We start from the raw sequence: 17,478 nt of genomic DNA on the forward strand, positions 1-17,478 counted from the left end.
TTACTGCCCAGTCCCCGACTCTTGCGGTGTGTTTATTGCTGCCGACACTTCTTCAGAGGCTTACTTCATTCAAGGGCTACCGGCTGCACCAAAGCGACTCGTAGCAGGGACACATAAGAAATTAGTCTGATGATGTTATCAAGGTTCAAAATATCGATATGTTGGTAGGGGTGTATTAGGCCATATCGATATATATATATATATATATATATATATATATATATATATATATTTTTTTTTTTCAAAACCGGTTCAGTGGGGCCAGTTTAAGTCTCCTCCACCCCATGAACTGGTCAGAACCCCGATATACCCCCTGGGGCGTATCGGGGAGCTTTCGAAACTTTCAACCTTGGATCTTATACAGGGGATTTCAATCCAACAATTTTGTCGTGTCTATAGCCCAATAGAATCTTCTACACTTTAATCCTACTTGGCTATTTTACATGTTTCTTGTTTTGGTAAAAACTATTTGTTACCATTGTTATTTGAATTTTAGTGCATAAAAATAGGGTTTGCAGCAAGAGCCCTTTTACAAATTAGACACATTTGTTCTTTTTTCAGCCAAAAGATTAAGACAAGGACACCAGCGACTTATATAGAACTTTGTAGTTAAGATCAATGCTGAAAAGTTCCCTTTCCAACTTGGAGCTATCGTATGCCTGAGATGCTTTTCTAGACGCCCATAATGCCCATTTTGTGGGATTCTAATGGCCAATTTCTGAGGCAAGCTGCATCTCAACAGATCCTGACCCCTTTGTTCTGTGGAACCGATGAATTTTATCTGAGAATTCGATCTTGTATCTCTGCAAATGACTTCACATCTGATCCCCACAACCTGCCATTCAAATGGAAATCATAATCATGACAGAACAATAACATTGTCATAAATCAAGATGAACAACTGATTTGACACCTAGACATGCATGTCTTGCCTTACTTCAAAAAGACCTAAGTGTGAATGTTATTGAAGTTTCCAAAAAAAGGCAACATTAGAAATCACATGTACAAAGAGATAATACATGCATCATAAAACATTCACTCACCAGCAATCAATTCCTATGGAATTGGCTCCCACCTTATCTGCCCTTTGATCATCTCCAATATGTACTGCTTTGTCAACCTCCACATTGATATGATCTATACAACCACCACCATTCACATACACAAATAAAGAAAAATATGAAACCAAGTGCCATCATCCTGAGCTCAGAAGACATATATAGACAAAGTAGACGCATTCAAACTGGTTAACAAATGGATAAATGGAGGACATAGCCACCAATCTAGACAAAGTATATCAACATGTCTCTATTTACATTAGGAAGGTGAGTTAATCCAAATTCCAACCTAAGGCAGCTCTGAAGATCTCTGGATCTGGTTTTTCATATCCAACCTCTGAAGATATGATAATGGCATCAAATCTAAAGAAAAAAACAAAAAGAAAATTAGTTTGATACAATCATAAAAACATGATAATATGTTTGGTTCAATGGTGGCTATCCTTTTTTTTATCAGCATTAATGGCGGTTATCCTTGTTTATAGCAAGAGTGTTGTTTCTATGTAATTATCTTTTTTTCCTTTCTATTGGTTTGGAGGGCAGGAGTTTAAAAGAGAACACAATGCACAAACATATGCACACCAACAAGGGTAAACTTTTCCTGCATCATCAGTAAGTCCATCAATAGAAAAACCAAAGATGTCCTAATAAAGATTGCACAATGGATCTTGTGCCAGGAACTCTATCGTTCAACCAAAGAATATTAATCTCCAGAACTCAAGGTATGAATTTCATAAGATGATTGGAAACAGCCTATTAAAAAACACGTGATAAAGCTTACAGATCTGCAACATTGAGATCCTTCAATAGCTTCCTTAAGCGGGTGTCAAAGTTGGACACAACGACCAATTTAACTGTAGTATTGTTCACTAAGTCAACAAGAAGGCAAAAACAACAAAGGAGGGTTTGACATGATGCATCATAATAGAAGAAAAATAAGGAAAATATATGGTGGTTATGACCTCCAGCATCTTTCAGTAGGCACATTGTTTCAAAAGCTCCACTGGGAAGTTTCCATGCATCACCATTTGCAAAATACTGATGAAAGCAATCAATGGCACTTCAGATGGAAATATCTAGATTCTGATTAATGGTGGGAATCTTGATTATATAGTTCTAAAATGTATTTTGAAAATGAAGCATGAGGATCAATTCCAAGAATCTTAAGTACTGTAAGAAAATTCACCTCATATACTTCTTCAAAATAGTCATTATTGGAGCAACCAGTAGCTTCAGAAACAATGGACTTCCAAAATGGCCGCCCATCTCCCTGCCAATAGTAAAAATGTGCAAGTACCGTTTGGATAAGATTTTTCAGTGATTTGACAAAAGCAATGCTACAGTGCATGATGCCATTACCCATGATGTCAGTATGCTACAGGTGTGATTAAGAACAATGTCAAGCTTTCTCCCACAATGGTGTTCTGAATTGAAACAAAAAAAAGGACTAATAACCGAAGTACGTAACCCCCTCCAACTATCTTTTGAACAACCCCTCGAAAGTTGCTAAGGAAACACTCAGAGTTCAGACTTGATACAGAAATTGCTAATGGCCACAAAAACAAAAACTAAAAAAGAAATAAAAAAAAGAAAAGGAAACCTGGTAACTGTTTGGTTTTACAGAAAGGGATGAGATGGTTTTGTATTCCTCTAGCTTCCCTACACAGCTAATAATTATTCAAAATGATGCTGATCAATGTTCATAGCTTTTTTTTCCTCAATTGGCATGCTTTTCATTGTTGCTCCTATGAGCTTTTAATTCCCGGCTGCTGCATAGCTGTTCCTCAGTCTCTTGGTATTCATACCAGTTTTCCCCAGTCCGTTTCTTCTTTGTTACTTCTTCAATATGGCAAATAACTCTATGGCTGAAGAAGTAAATGAAGAGAGCCGGGTGATTGACAGTCATCTGGTGGAGCAGATATCCGAACTTGGTGAAGACCTAGCTATGCATGAATAGCAGGACCCTTTGTGGAAATACATGTGGATCCTGTACCCGAAGTGGAAGACCTCATCCAAAGAACTCTCAAAGGCCGTATCTTCCCCAGAATCCAAGTAACGAAGGAAAATGTAAAATCCTTTGTTAAAAATATTTGGGCTCCAAAAAATCCTGTTTGGGTGGGGCACGATGATAGCAGTGGATGGGAGTTCGTATTCGAAGACAAAGATGACAAGCAAAAAGTCATAGATGGTGGTCCGTGGTTCATATTCATATGTTCCAGTTGGATGCTGATAGATGAATTGAAAGACGCCAAACCAGGAAAGAAGATGAAGATATGGCACCAAAAACTCTGGGTGCAGATGCATGATATCCCACGTAAGTTCATCTCGAATCAGCATTGTAAGCTTTTTACTTCAGTGGCAGGAAGAGTGCTACCTGAAAACGAGGAGATTTCTACAGGCACTCCCACTAGAGGTAAAATAGTAAGATTGCGACTAGAAGTTGACCTTCAAAATTATCTTTTCAAGGGATTTGTTCTAAACAACAACAACGAGCTTGTTTGGGTTCAGTTCTCATATGAGGGGCTTACAAAGCTCTGCATCTACTGCAGTCTGGTTTGGTCAATCGTGGAAGAAATGTAGACAGATACCTCCGAATACCTCACTCGATCAAGTCGCAAAAGGGATGGAAGATCAAAAGATGGATGCCCCAGGTGAATGGTTGAAGGCTGAGTTTAAACCAGATAAACCTTTGAGTTTTCCAACGAGATTATTCTCCTTGCAAACAACTTCAGTTGAAATGTCGTGATTGCAGTTCGGATGAAGATTGGGAAGAAGAGGGCAATGCAGACAAGAAGCAAAGATTATTGGGAAGCTCCAGGCAGCATATCAAGCTTTCGTCCAAAGACAAGATGAAGAGCCAGAACCAGCAAAGTGAAGGTGGCGAGTTGGGCAAGTCTTCCTCTTCAAAACGCAAGCGTGCTAAGTCTAGTTACAGTGCAACTCGTAAAAAAGTAAGAGCCGCCACCCTATCAGAAAAGCTAAACTCAAATATGTCAGATAAGTCAGAGCCAAATAAGTCAGATAAGTCAGACTCGCAAAATATGCATATCTACTTGCCAATCTCAGGAGGCTTAAGTTTGATAGATCCAACAACAGGAGCCAAAAGAAGAGGGTGTCCGTTTAAGTGTGAGAACTCCCTATAGGACCATCTTAAAGGAAAATAAAAAAAGCCAAAAGAAGAGGGTGTCCGTTTCAAACTCTTACAACCCGGACTTCCGCTTTCTCTGTGAAACAAAACTGTCATCAGGAGGCCTTAAAACTTTGAAAAAGACTAAATTTTTTCAACTTTGGAATAGTAGAAGCCCAAGGCTTACGAGGAGGTCTTATTTGTTACTGGAAAGATGGACTAAAAGTTGAAATTACTGACTCAAATAACCAACTCATTGAACTGAAAATTCTACAAGGACCTCAAGGCAAACACTGGCATCTTGTTTTTTCTTAATGGTCATCCTAGCAGAAGTGACAAAGCTCTATTCTGGCAGAACTTCTCTCAAAGTAGGCTTTATCTTCGAAATCATTCGTGGATGATGATGGGTGATCTGAATGACATTATTCATGTTGAAGATTATGAAGGTCCAAGTCATGTTCACCATATCTCAAGTTCTCTAAAATATGTTATTGATTCCTATTCTCTAACTGAGTTAGGGAACTCGAGACCTTACTTTACATGGACAAATAAGCAACCAGATCGAAAACTAGTTAAAGAAAGGCTGGATAAAGCTTTTGTTAGCCTAGAATGTCTAGATCTATTCCCAGAGACCAAATTAAAAGTCCTTCCAACTATTAATTCAGATCATAACCCTCGTATCCTTGATACAAGCTTTTCTTTTTCGAGAGGGAGACAAGCTTTTTCTTTTTCGAGAGGGAGACAAGCTTTTCACTTTCTCCCAATGTGGGCTGAACATGAGGATTGTGAAAGGTTAATTTCACAGAACTAGCAAAAGCAAGTCTCAGGGTTGATGGGCTATAAAATCTCCAGAAGGCTAAAATTGATCAAGAAAGGTCTAAGACCTTGGAATAAGGAGACTTTTGGTAACATAAGAGAGAAAATTAATGAGTTAGAGACAAAAATTCAAACTATTCAGCAAAGTCCCTTAGATCCGGAGAGTAACATTATTCCAAAGGATCTTGAACAACAATTCAATCACTAGCTGACTTATGAGGAAAGACTGAAGACTCAAATCTCGAGAGCTTTGGTTAAAAGATGGAGATAGAAACACGAGATTTTTTCACCTTCAAACCCAATCAAAGAAGAAGATGGAACAACATAGATTGGTTAAAAACAGGAAATCAAAGTTGGGTTTCAAGTAGAAAGCAAATTGGGAAAATCTTCAGAGATCACACTTTACTAATTAGTGGCCAAGAGGACTTTAACCATGATCTCTTGGAGAGCTTAATCTCTCCCCTCATCTCCGAGGAAGAAAAAGCAGATTGGTTAAAAACAGGAAATCAAAGTTGGGTTTCAAGTAGAAAGCAAATTGGGAAAATCCTCAGAGATCACACTTTACTAATCAGTGGCCAAGAGGAGGAATTTAACCATGACCTCTTGGAAGGCTTAATCTCTTCCCTCATCTCCGAGGAAGAAAAAGCAAATCTGGTGCCAGTACCTGATGAAACTGAAGTGAAAGCAACCCTCTTTGAAATGAACCCCCATAAATCTCCAGGACCAAATGGATTCACCCCTTCTTTCAGAAGTACTGGCAAATCCTTGGTGCAGATCTTACAAGATTAGTCCAGAACTTTTTCAACAATGAATTCTTGCTAAGGAATTGAATCATACTTATTTGTTTTTTTTTTTTTTTGATAAATAACAGAGACTTTTATTAAAAGATAATAATAGAAAATAGAAAAGGAGGGGTAAAAATTAACCCTCCGAAGAAAGCAATTCAGATTACAATGTTGCCTAGAAGAAATTAACTCTTCCCACCCCTTGTTTGGCCAATGAATCTACCAAGGAGTTGGCGCACCTCTTTATCCATTGAAACTTGACTTCATATTTTGGGTGAGATGTCTAACTTTCTTTTTTTCATTCAGAAACTTCCACAGACTAGAAGTATCCTTCATCAACCAATTTACAGCCAACTTACAGTCACCTTCCACTATCAATTTTCTGATATTTAACTCTTGCGCTCTTTTTAACCCTTCCAAGACAACCAATATTTCAGCTCTAAGAGAGTCCCCCCATCCAATAGAACCAGAATACAATGCAATAATTCGACCTTCATCATCTCTGAAGGCTCCCCCTATACCCGACAGACCTGGATTTCCTTCACTACTACCATTAAAGTTTAGTTTAGTGAAACCTGAAACTGGAGGGGACCAAATTGGGTGGGATACATTCTTTCTTGGAGCTGACCAAGCCACTTCTTTCCACTTCCTGATGATGTCTCCTTCTGAATAATTTTCAAAACTTTGCAAAGTTTTAACCCAATGGATCACCCTTATGAAATCAGTTCAATGATTACACCCTTATTTCTTTCTTTCCCATGAAAGGTCTGTTTATTCCTTTCCTCCCAAACTGTCCAACATACAGCTGCTCTTACACACCTCCACAGAATTTTCCCTCTCTTCTTTAGCCCCCTAACAGCAGTAGATTGAAATAGGCTTTGAACATTTGGGGGAGGGGTCCACCTGCCACCAAAAAGAGAGAAAAACCAACACCAAATTTCTGAAACAAATGGGCAAGAAACCAATAAGTGGTAGCAAGTCTCACCATTCTTCTTACAAAGGGTGCAACAATGTGGGGATAAACACCAATTAGGCCTTTTTCTTTGAAGTAAGTCGCAAGTGTTACACTTTTCAAGGAAAACTTCCCGACAAAAAACACTAATTCTGGGAGGAATTGGTCTACCGCAGACTTCCAAAACTGGAAAAGGGATTCCAAAGATAGGAGGGGAATGAGCCAGTTCCTTGAAGAAAGAGGAGCAAGAGAAGATACTCGAAGGAAAAGGAGCCCAAATCCTACTATCCCTCCTAAGGGGGTCAATAACCACCCCCCTCAAGGATATTTAGCAGGTTAGCAATGAAGTTCAGTTCCAGTTCTCTAAGGGCCCTTCTAAAACCCAAATTTCAATCAATGGTTGAATTAGAGGTGGTCAAAACAGTGGAGATTGACTCATTTTTAAACCGTGATAAAGAATACAAGGAAGGGAAAAGTTATTTCAGCGGAGTGCTTCCCACCCAAACATGATCCCAAAATTTCACGCAGTTACCGGGGCACATATCATACCTGATTAGAGGAAGAAAAGGAGGAAGTATGGCATGAATCGATTTCTAAGGAGAAGCTCTCGTAGCCCTAGTTGAAACTCCAGAGTCCCAGCCATCCGCCGCTTGCCCATGAATACTTAAGACAACTTGAGCCCATAATTTATCCCTTTCCAAAGTCAATCTCCAAAGCCATTTCCCAGTAGAGCTTCATTATTTTTTTGCAAATTGCCTAAAGCAAGCCCACCATCACTTTTGGTTTTGGTAACTATATCCCACCTGACCCTATGATCCTTTTTCTCCTCTCCTGGTTCCCATAAGAAGTCTCTCATCAACTTTTCCAAAATTCCACATATTCCTTTGGTCATTTTAAACACCGAAAAAAAGTATACAGGCAGATTTGTCAATATGGACTTAATCAAGGTTATTCTACCTCCCATGGATAGGTAATTTTTCTTTCTAGATGCTAACCTCTTGGTGAATCTCTCAATCACCAGGTTCCAGAAACTCTTTTTACTTGGGTTATCCCCCAGTGGCAGCCCCAAATATGTTAATGGCCAATGAGCGATCTCACAACCCAAAATTCGGGCTCTATCCTCCACCTCACTTTCACTCAAATTAATGCCAATCACACAACTCTTTTCTAGATTCACTCTAAGATTTGTCACATGTTCGAAGACATTGATCACTTGCTTCAGATTACTCACCCAACTTACCTCATCCCCACCACAAAAAAGAATTGTGTCATCAGCAAACTGTAGATGTGTTACTGGAACCCTATTCCTCCCTATCCTCCAACCTTTCACCAAGTTCCTAGAGTCTGCCCTCTCAATGAGTTTTCCTAGGAGCAATTAGGGTAAAAAGAAAAGGAGAAAGGGGGTCTCCTTGTCTGATGCCCCTGGTAGCCTGGAAATGGTCCATCACCCTGCCATTCACTAAAATGGAATAGTGGCAAGTCCTAATACATCCTTTCACCCATTTGCACCACTTCTGCCCAAATCCAAAATACTCTAAGGCTTCCAATAGAAATGACCAATCCACCAAGTCATAATCCTTTTCGAGATCCAATTTGCATACAAGCCCTTTCTTCCCGCTTCTTTTGAAATCTTCCACACTTTCATTTGCAATTAGGATTTGATTCACGATTTGTCTGTTCTTCACAAAGGCACCCTGATTTGGAGAAATTATTAAGGGTAGTACCTCTCTAATCCTCTGAGAAAGCACCTTAGCAATGATTTTATAGAGGTTGTGTACCAAACTAATGGGTTTGAACTCTTTGGGATGACAAGCATCTCCCTTTTTTGGAATCAGAGCCAAGAAGGTAGAGTTTAGACTTGGATTAATCACCCCTCTTTCAAAGAATTCACAAAAGACCTTTTGAATATCCTCCTTCAGTATCTCCCAGCAATCTTGATAAAAAGCCATCGTAAATCCATCAGGACCAGGTGCTTTAGATCTATTCATTGAAAATATGGCTACCCTTATTTCTTCCGATTCAAAGCTTCTCTCCAACCACACCCTTGATTCTTCTGGGATTCTTGGCCATTCCAAACCCTCAATTTGTAATCTGTTAGACATAGGCCTTCTAAAGATTGATTTAAAATGGTCCACAAAGGCCTCTTCAATCTCCTCTTGCTGAGTCAGTATTGCATTGTTAATCACTAGCTTAGAAATCAAGTTCTTCTTATTTGGTATTCATTCCTAAAAAAGTGGGAGCTGAATCTACAGATCATTACTATCCAATTAGTCTCCGTAATGTCATCTATAGGATAATTGCTAAAGTCCTGGCAAATAAGCTAAAGCCTCTCTTGCCAAAATTAATCTCTCCAAAACAGGCAACCTACATAAAAGGAATAAACATTTCTGATAATGTTATTCTTGCCAAAGAAATAGTCCATAAATTGAAGCATCAGAAAGGGAAACAAAATTGGGCTATGTTAAAACTTAAAAATTGATCCTTTGATAGGATGGTGTGGAGCTTCTTAATTGAAACTCTTAGAAAATTGGGCTTTCTAGCAAAATTGTGTAACTTAATAAGTCAATGTATTTCTACAACTTCTTTCTCAATCAAACTAAATGGCAGCTCTTTTAGTTTCTTTCATACTAAAAGAGGACTTTGTTAAGGGGATCCTCTCTCTCCTTATCTTTTCATTATAGGAATGTGGTTCTCTCCAAACTTCTTGAAAGAGAAGAATTTGAAGGCAGACTTCAGGGGATTAAACTTGCCAAAAATTCTCAACCCCTCACTTGTTATTTATAGATGATTGTCTCCTAGTTTGCAAGGTGTCTCCAGATTCTCTTCAGGCATCAAGCAGGCACTAACTCTTTTCGTGAAAATTGAAGGTCAACAAATCATATACAATAAATCCGGCATTATCTTCAGGAAGAATGTTCACAGAACCTGATGAGGGCGGATTTGGCCCTCCAGTGAAATTGTGACACGTGACACCTCGTGACAACTAGGAAAACACCCAGTCAACAAACTTACGAAGTTGGTGACCCACCCGGGCACCAGTCTGGCCGGCCTGGCGCGACCTGCGCTCGGCCTGACGCGCGCCTGCGCGACCTGCGTGCGGCACATGCGACTTGCGCGGCGCGCGCGCGCGGCTTGCGCACGGCACGCGCGAACTGCGCGGCGCGCGCGGCCTGCGCAACCCGGCCGACTTGGACCAGCCTAGCGCATGATCCGGCCAAGGCGCCCACCGACGAACCTGGCCTAGACACTGACCCGCCGACTGACACAGGCGCCAGCTTGACGACCTGGTCTAGACACTGACCCACCGACTGACACAGGCGCCGACCTAACGACCTGGCCTAGACACTGACCCGCCGACTGACGCAGGCACCCCTCTGACAACCCAGCCCAGGCGCCGACCTGGCCGCTTGACACAAGCGCCAGCCTGACGACCTCGAGGAGTTCACCACCGTACCCCGGTTCTGACAGGATGCGACGAGTCTTACCGTTTGGAGTCTTTTCACCCACCTAACCCGCGAGGACTCCGGTATATAAAGACCTCACCCCCCAAAGGGGAGAGGGATGGAAAAAAGGGAAGTAACCCCTGCTCTCTAGCTCTCTCATATTATCTTCAAAGCTCTCTACACTAAGAGTGCTAACTTAAGCGTCGGAGAGCCCCCACCGGGAAAATACTCCCGGGACCTCTGATTCAGTTCTCGCAGGTCCTTCAGCTCCCGCCGCCTACAAAGAGGAGGAAAAGATGGAGTTCTCGCAGGTCTCTCAGCTCCCGCCACCTACAAAGAGGAGGAAAAGATGAAGTTCTCGTAGGTCCTTCATCTCCCGCAGCCTACAAAGGAAAGAAGACCACCTCATGCTGAGGGCAGTCGGATTGCGCCGCACCAAGGAGCTCCAGCATTCTCTAAGGCATCAGCCGCCTAGTAGGCAGTTCGCCACCAGGCAGTTCGCCACCAGGGAGTTCACCACCAAGCAGTTTGCCATCAGGCAGTTCACCATCAGGCTGTTCGCCAGGCAATTCGCCACCAGGCAGTTTGCCACCAGGCAGTTCGCCACCAGGCAGCTCGCCACCAGGCAGTTCGCCACCAGGCAGCTCGCCACCAGGCAGTTCGCCACCAGGGAGTTCGCCACCAGGCAGTTCGCCACCAAGCAGTTCGCCACCAGGCAGTTCGCCACCCGGCAATTTGTCACCAAGTAGCTCTCCACCAGGGGGCTCGCCACCGGGCAGTTCGCCACCAAGCAGTTCTCCCCCAGGGAGTTCGCCACCAAGTAGCTCGTCACTAAGGCACGCCACCACCGGGTCAAATAACGAGGTACTTAGCCAAAAAATTTTACATCACAAAACATTGGTACGTGGCCGAAAACGGTTACATCAGAACCCACCAAAAGATTCTTTGCAGATTTATGGGCATGAAGATCATGAACTTTAGTGGCAAGTACTTAGGTTCTTAGATTGATGAAGAAAGAAACAAAAGTAATCCTTACAAAGAAGTTCTTACGAAAGTGAAGAACAAGCTTGAAACTTGGAAAGCCAAGGTGCCATCACAAGCTGGCTGGAACACAATGTTACAATCAGTAATTCAAAGTGTTCAGCCTATTTGGTGCTCACAAATATACTACCTAAGAAAGTTCTACAGAAACATGAACAAATGCAGAGGAACTTCTGGTGGAAAGGAGATAAAGAGAAAAGTTCGGGCCACAACACTTCATGGAGAAAAATTTGTAGGCCAAAAACATAGGTGGTTTGGGACTGAGGTTAATCGAACCTATGAATAAAGCGCTTTTTGCAAAGCAGCTCTGGAAAATGTTTGAGGAAGGGGAAGCAATTTGGCAAAGACAATTAAGAGCAAAATATTTGAAAAATAAGTCTTTTTGAGGTTAAAGCAAAACAGTCTCATTCGAGGTGGTGGAGAAATATACTAAAAGTAAGAGATCAAATATCCTCACACCTATGTTGGAAGATATGGAAAGGAGATAAAATCAGCCCTCTTGTGGACCCTTAGATCCCATGGCTGCTGAATAAAAACCCCTCTGCTAGCTGGTCAAGAACATCGGACTTGGACTGTAAAAGACCTCATTACAGAAAATTGGGAATGGGGTACTTAGATCCTACATCAACTCTTTGAACCTAGTACAGTGGAAGCAATTTGCAATATCCCTATCTCTCCCCATCAGACCAAAGACACCATGCTGTGGAAAGGATCAAAGAATGGAGTTTACAGTCTGCTCTGCTTACAGAAGCTTTAATCCAGATGATGGAGAAGGAACCTCAAGATCCCTCATTCGATGGCCCAAGCTTTGGATGGTGAAAGCTCCTTATAAATGTCAAATGTTTGGGTAGAAGATTCTGACGAACAAAGTAAAAACAAAACAAGCAACCTGGCATTCAAGACAGACGGGAGATGTATATTGCTCTTTCGCAATTATGCTTCTGAAACACAATCTCACCTATTCTTTGAATGTAGTCTAGCAAGAGCTGTCAGGTTAGAAGCTCAATTTAGCTTTAATCCTAATGAATTTATCTCTTCAGCATCCTTGGATTTTCTAGACTGGTGGTCGAAGAAAAACTTTGAACCAAAAGCCTTAAGGGATCACTTTATGGCTAGAATTCTAGCCATCCTTCGCAGCCTTTGGGATCATAAGAACGATGTTAGAGAGTGCTACAAATCTCACTCTCTCTGAGTATTGGTTTTCTTTCTCTTCTCATTCACTAGTTGTAGTGGGTGGCTCTTGGAACACAGGCACCCGCACAACTTCTACAGGACTCTATCTATTATCTTATACACATAATGTTTGCATTGCAGAAGGATGCCATGCCAATGATGCCTCAAAAGCTGAACTCTAGGCAATCGTCAAAGGCTTAAGGAAACTAGCTCTTTTGGGGATTCACAAAGCAGCTCTAACTTCTGATACTAAAGACATTTTGATGCAGTTAAAAGGAGCCACAAGAAACATTAGATGGAATGGCCATGCACTCTTGGATCATATTGACTATCTCCTCACTCTTTTTGATGACATAAATCTGCTATATGTCCGTAGGGATGATGTTACTAAGGCACATAACATAGCTAAGAAAGTGAACGTAAATAGAACTTACCTTTTTTGTTCAAAACCACCCCCTTAAGATCATCCCCTCAATTCTGTAAAACGGGCTCCTTTTGTATCCTTGATGTTTCTAGTGGATCCTATCACTAAAAAAATGTTCATGTATCCACACCATACACAACAAAGTAAAAACAATACCTGATATCGAAGCTTTTCAGGCCATGGGGCCGCAAAGGCTCTCCTGAATCCTTGCTTTATTTCTGCCATTGTCACACTCAAACCTATAAAGATTGAGGGAGGGAGGGGGGGACATGTCAAGCCATTTGACACCGAGATCAAGCAGTTCCACTCAACAATTGCATAGAAAAATAATTTTAAAAGAAGCAATAGAGAAAGGGCTTACCTGACACAAGGAATCAGTACAATTACCCATGGTCTAACACCCAAAAGTCACATCAAGAGGGCTTTAAATCATAACAGGGAATGAGGGATATAATGTAATATAATAATATATATATATATTCCAATAAAATCATATGTAAATATATAATACCCTAAAATCAAAACATATCACAACAAATATTAGCATATAAAAATTTGAGGAAGAGAATGTAACTTTTGTAGGACTAACACTTAAATAAACCTGTTTTAGGGGTAACGATTAAAAAAATCTGTTTGGTAACAGAGGAACTACATTGTATCTTAAGTACTGAAAGCATAGAAAAAGTTAGGAAGAAAATGTAATTTTTGTAGGACTAACATTTAAATAAACCTGTTTTGGGGGTAATGGTTAAAAGAGAAAATCTCTTTAGTATCAGAAGAACTACATTGTATCTGAACTCTGTAGTACTGATTACTGAATTTGGAGTAAAAAACGGTAATAGGAAGTTCCTTCGTCTCTGAAACTTGAAAACAAAAAGGCACCAGGCGACAGTCCAAGAGTACGTAAGCAACTCTACTGACCATATTTCCTCCCAATAGCCCCGTACGTCTCCTCAACAGGCTTTGCCAACTGCAGAAGGGTACCCCCGGCATCCAATAACAACGCATCATAAGCCCTCCTATGTGATCCTCCATCTGCAAAAAGTGAGTGGCGCATGTTAGGTCGTCATAATAATATGGATGGTAAAGTGTACTACGAGGACTATAGGCAACTATAACCAGAGATCGATCGGCTTGGTTCAACAGCCCAGGACTTCTCCGATGCAGGTTAGATTGCGGTGAATTCTGATACGAAGGGGGCAATTTGAAGACCTGATAAGTTAGGATCTTTGATTGGTTTCAGTTAGAAAATGGTAAGAATCCCTAGTTAAAGGTGCGCTGCAAGGACCGAGCTGAGATAATTTAACAAAGAGAATCAGCGTTCAGATGGATTTGTTACGGGGAAAAACGAATCTTTTTCATAAAGTGACACAGATGGTTGAACGTTTTTCAGTAGTAGAAAGCTAGAGAATCCTGTAGTTGAAGGGTTCCAACCTGTATGAACCGCCATGGAAGAGCATACAATCGATTTCGATAGCTTAATATTCTTCAAAGGTTTCTCTCCTAGCAGGAGTGCTCTTGCAGAGCATTTCGTCCAGAAAGCTTCCATCTCTGTCAGTTGGGGAAGAAAACAACGAGCCTAAAAGCCTATAAAAGGAACATACCTTAACCGTTCGATCCGTAAAAAAACCAGAGTAGTTCCGGATGGTGGCTTGGTGCACAACTCTAATGCCCCATTCAGTTCGCAAGAACAGGGATCCGGAATCGGAATGGAATGGATATTCCGATTCCAATTATTTGGTTGGCGGAGTTGGAATTTTATTCCTGTGGAATGGCATTCTTTCATCGGAGGGAATGGTCATTTCCTACCCTTCGCTTGCGAATTTTCATCCCTACTGATTCTAAATTTTATTTATATTATTATTTGAATCAAATAAATTATAAGAATAAATTATTCCAATTCCAATTTTAAAAGTACTTCGATTCTAATTCTGATTCCAATTTCAGTTATAAATCAAAAGGACCCTATATCTCTAACATATATGATCATATTGGCTCTCACATGTAGCTCACAATACATTCTAACATCCCAACGGTGCATTGACCATCACAAGTATGAAAAATGTTTTCAATACACGCTGAGAGATGTGTTACGGGAGACTGGGAGTATGTATGAGGTGTACAAAACTTCTAAAAGGTATATATCAAAATTTCCAAATTTTGATTGACAACAGGGCCGTTAAAATGGACTGAGCTTGGGTTGAAAAATTGAACTGGATACGATCCGCCCCAAGAATATTGAAAAATTGAACCCAAACTAAGTGATCGATGCAATAGTTGGGCTCATATCCATATAATATGAAATAATCTTGCATGTGTGGGTATAGGATATATCGGAGGAAACTAAGCCAAATCTACAGATTAGTCTCCTCCAACTCAGGACTTTACTCCGTCATTCTTCTTGATGCTCGCTCCTCTTTTCCTTAGTGGAGATCGGAAGTGAGATGTGGGAGGAAAGACGCCCCATGCCCATTACTGTTGACAAATCTAACCCTTGGTTATTAAAAATTTAACATAGTTATACAAGAACGCTACCTACACTGTAGCCACACATCAGGGACTGCTATACTGTCCTCTGATAATGTGGGTAGCATATCCGGTCATCATTTAACACCAAAGTATTATATATGAACTACTGATTTGGTACCGATGGATCAGTTACGGTTTCTGATATATTATCTTGATTTTTATTGGTTTGAAATCGGTTTTATCCGGTCTCCAACTAATTCAGATCTGACACGAGTGATTATTGATCTAAATATTTACATCATTTTTATGAAAGGTGTATTTACATCGATTATCGATGTTTAATTATATCTATCCAAATGCCTATAAATATGGATAAGAGTGTTTAATGACACTGATCCATATTTACACCGCAAACAAATGCAATCATAGGGTCTGATTTGATTCTTGGTCATGTCAGTTTTGATTCTACTTGGACCTGACCTGTTATGTATGTGTGTATGTTTTAAACCATAGCTTTTTTTCTTGGGAGCATGTTTATTTATTTCACTTAAGTGAAACGTTCACTAATCTTGCCCCCTATATGCATAAGTGCAACTCTCTTTCCACCTAACCCTGATGAGGGCAGATTTGGCCCTTCATTAAAATTGTGACACGTGGCACGTCGAGGCAACTAGGAAAACACCCAGCCAACAAACTTACGAACTTGGTGATCCACCCAGGCACCTGTCTGTCCGGCCTGGCGTGACCTGCGCGCGGCCTGCACGCGGCCTGACGCGCGCCTGCGCGACCTGCGCGAACTGCACGAACTGCAGTTCGTGCGGCCTGCGCGAATTGCACGGCATGCGCAGCCTGCGCGAACTGTGCACGGCCTACGCGACCTAGCCGACCTGGACCAGCCTAGCGCATGATCCGGCCAAGGCGCCAGCTTGACGACCTGATCTAGACACTGACCCGCCGACTGACATAGGCGCTAGTTTGACGACCTGATCTAGGCACTGTTCCGCCGACTAACACAGGCGCCGACCTGACGACCTGGCCTAAACACTGACCCACCGACTGACGCAGGCGCCCCTCTGACAACCCGGCCCAGGTGCCGACCTGGCCGCCTGACACAAGCGCCAGCCTGACGACCTTGAGGAGTTCACCACCGTACCCCGGTTCTGACCGGATGTGACGAGTCTTACCGTTTGGAGGCTTTTCACCCACCTAACCCGCGAAGACTCCGGTATATAAAGACCTCACCCCCCAAAGGGGAGGGGGATGGAAAAGAAAGGGAAGTAACCCTGCTCTCTAGCTCTCTCGTATTATCTTCAAAGCTCTCTACAATAAGAGTGCTAACTTAAGCATCGGAGAGCCCCCACCGGGAAAGTACCCCCGGGACCTCTGATTCAGTTCTCGCAGGTCCTTCAGCTCCCGCCGCCTACGAAGAGGAGGAAAAGATGCAGTTCTCGGAAGTCCCTCAGCTCCCCCCACCTACAAGGAGGAGGGAGAGATGGAGTTCTCAGAGGTCCTTCAACTCCCGCCACCTACAAGGAGGAGGAAAAGATGGAGTTCTCGCAGGTCCCTTAGCTCCCGCCACCTACAAAGAGGAGGAAAAGGTGAAGTTCTCGCAGGTCCCTCATCTCCCGCAGCCTACAAAGGAAATAAGACCACCTCATGCTGAGGGCAGTCGGATTGCGCCGCACCAGGGAGCTCCAACATTCTCTAAGGCATCGACCGCCTAGCAGGCAGTTCGCCACCAAGGCAGTTCGCCCCCAGGCAGTTCGCCACCAAGGCAGTTCGCCCCCAAGCAGTTCGCCACCAGGGAGTTCGCCACCAGGCAGTTCGCCACCAAGTAGCTCGTCACTAAGGCACGCCGCCACCGGGTCGAATAACGAGGTACTTTGCCAAAAAATTTTACATCACAAAACATTGGTACGTGGCCGAAAACGGTTACATCACCATTCATCTTTCACACAAGTTTGGATTTGCTCCTCACAAAGTGCATCTCACACCAACCTCACAATATGTCCTGATCACAGATCGGGAACATCTCCCCTACTTGTATTTATTATTCATGGGGAGGTGTTCCCAATTCAGGGTGGGATGTGGCTATGTGGTCGGTGTAAGGCATGCTCTGTATAGAACAAATCACAATTCCCTCCACATACATTTATGGCATCTAGACCTATTCATAGGCCGGGGTGGGCC

The 17,478-nt window shown here is 42.1% G+C and overlaps 1 protein-coding gene across 2 annotated transcripts; it reads right to left on the minus strand.

Moving 5' to 3' along the window:
- Nucleotides 1–446: 446 nt before the first annotated feature.
- LOC148863122 (Haloacid dehalogenase-like hydrolase (HAD) superfamily protein) lies at nt 447–14,646 on the minus strand. Of its 2 annotated transcripts, none has more exons than XR_016109913.1 (9): nt 14,254–14,550; nt 13,741–13,854; nt 12,976–13,058; nt 2,245–2,328; nt 2,021–2,096; nt 1,840–1,912; nt 1,317–1,421; nt 1,044–1,137; nt 447–835 (listed from the first exon to the last, which is right to left on the minus strand). XR_016109913.1 is itself a non-coding variant. In XM_088978129.1 (9 exons), the coding sequence occupies exons 1-9, from the start codon at nt 14,366–14,368 to the stop codon at nt 778–780; spliced, it is 771 nt and encodes a 256-aa protein (XP_088834255.1). In that variant the 5' UTR covers nt 14,369–14,646; the 3' UTR covers nt 447–777. The 2 variants fall into 2 exon arrangements, 1 of the variants encoding a protein (XP_088834255.1); XM_088978129.1 differs by having other exon boundaries at nt 1,348–1,421; nt 14,254–14,646.
- Between the last annotated feature and the right edge of the window lie 2,832 nt (nt 14,647–17,478).

The sequence above is a fragment of the Nelumbo lutea genome, chromosome 3 (assembly GCF_056320005.1).
Source record: "Nelumbo lutea isolate HS-2025 chromosome 3, American lotus-T2T, whole genome shotgun sequence".
NCBI lineage: Eukaryota > Viridiplantae > Streptophyta > Magnoliopsida > Proteales > Nelumbonaceae > Nelumbo > Nelumbo lutea.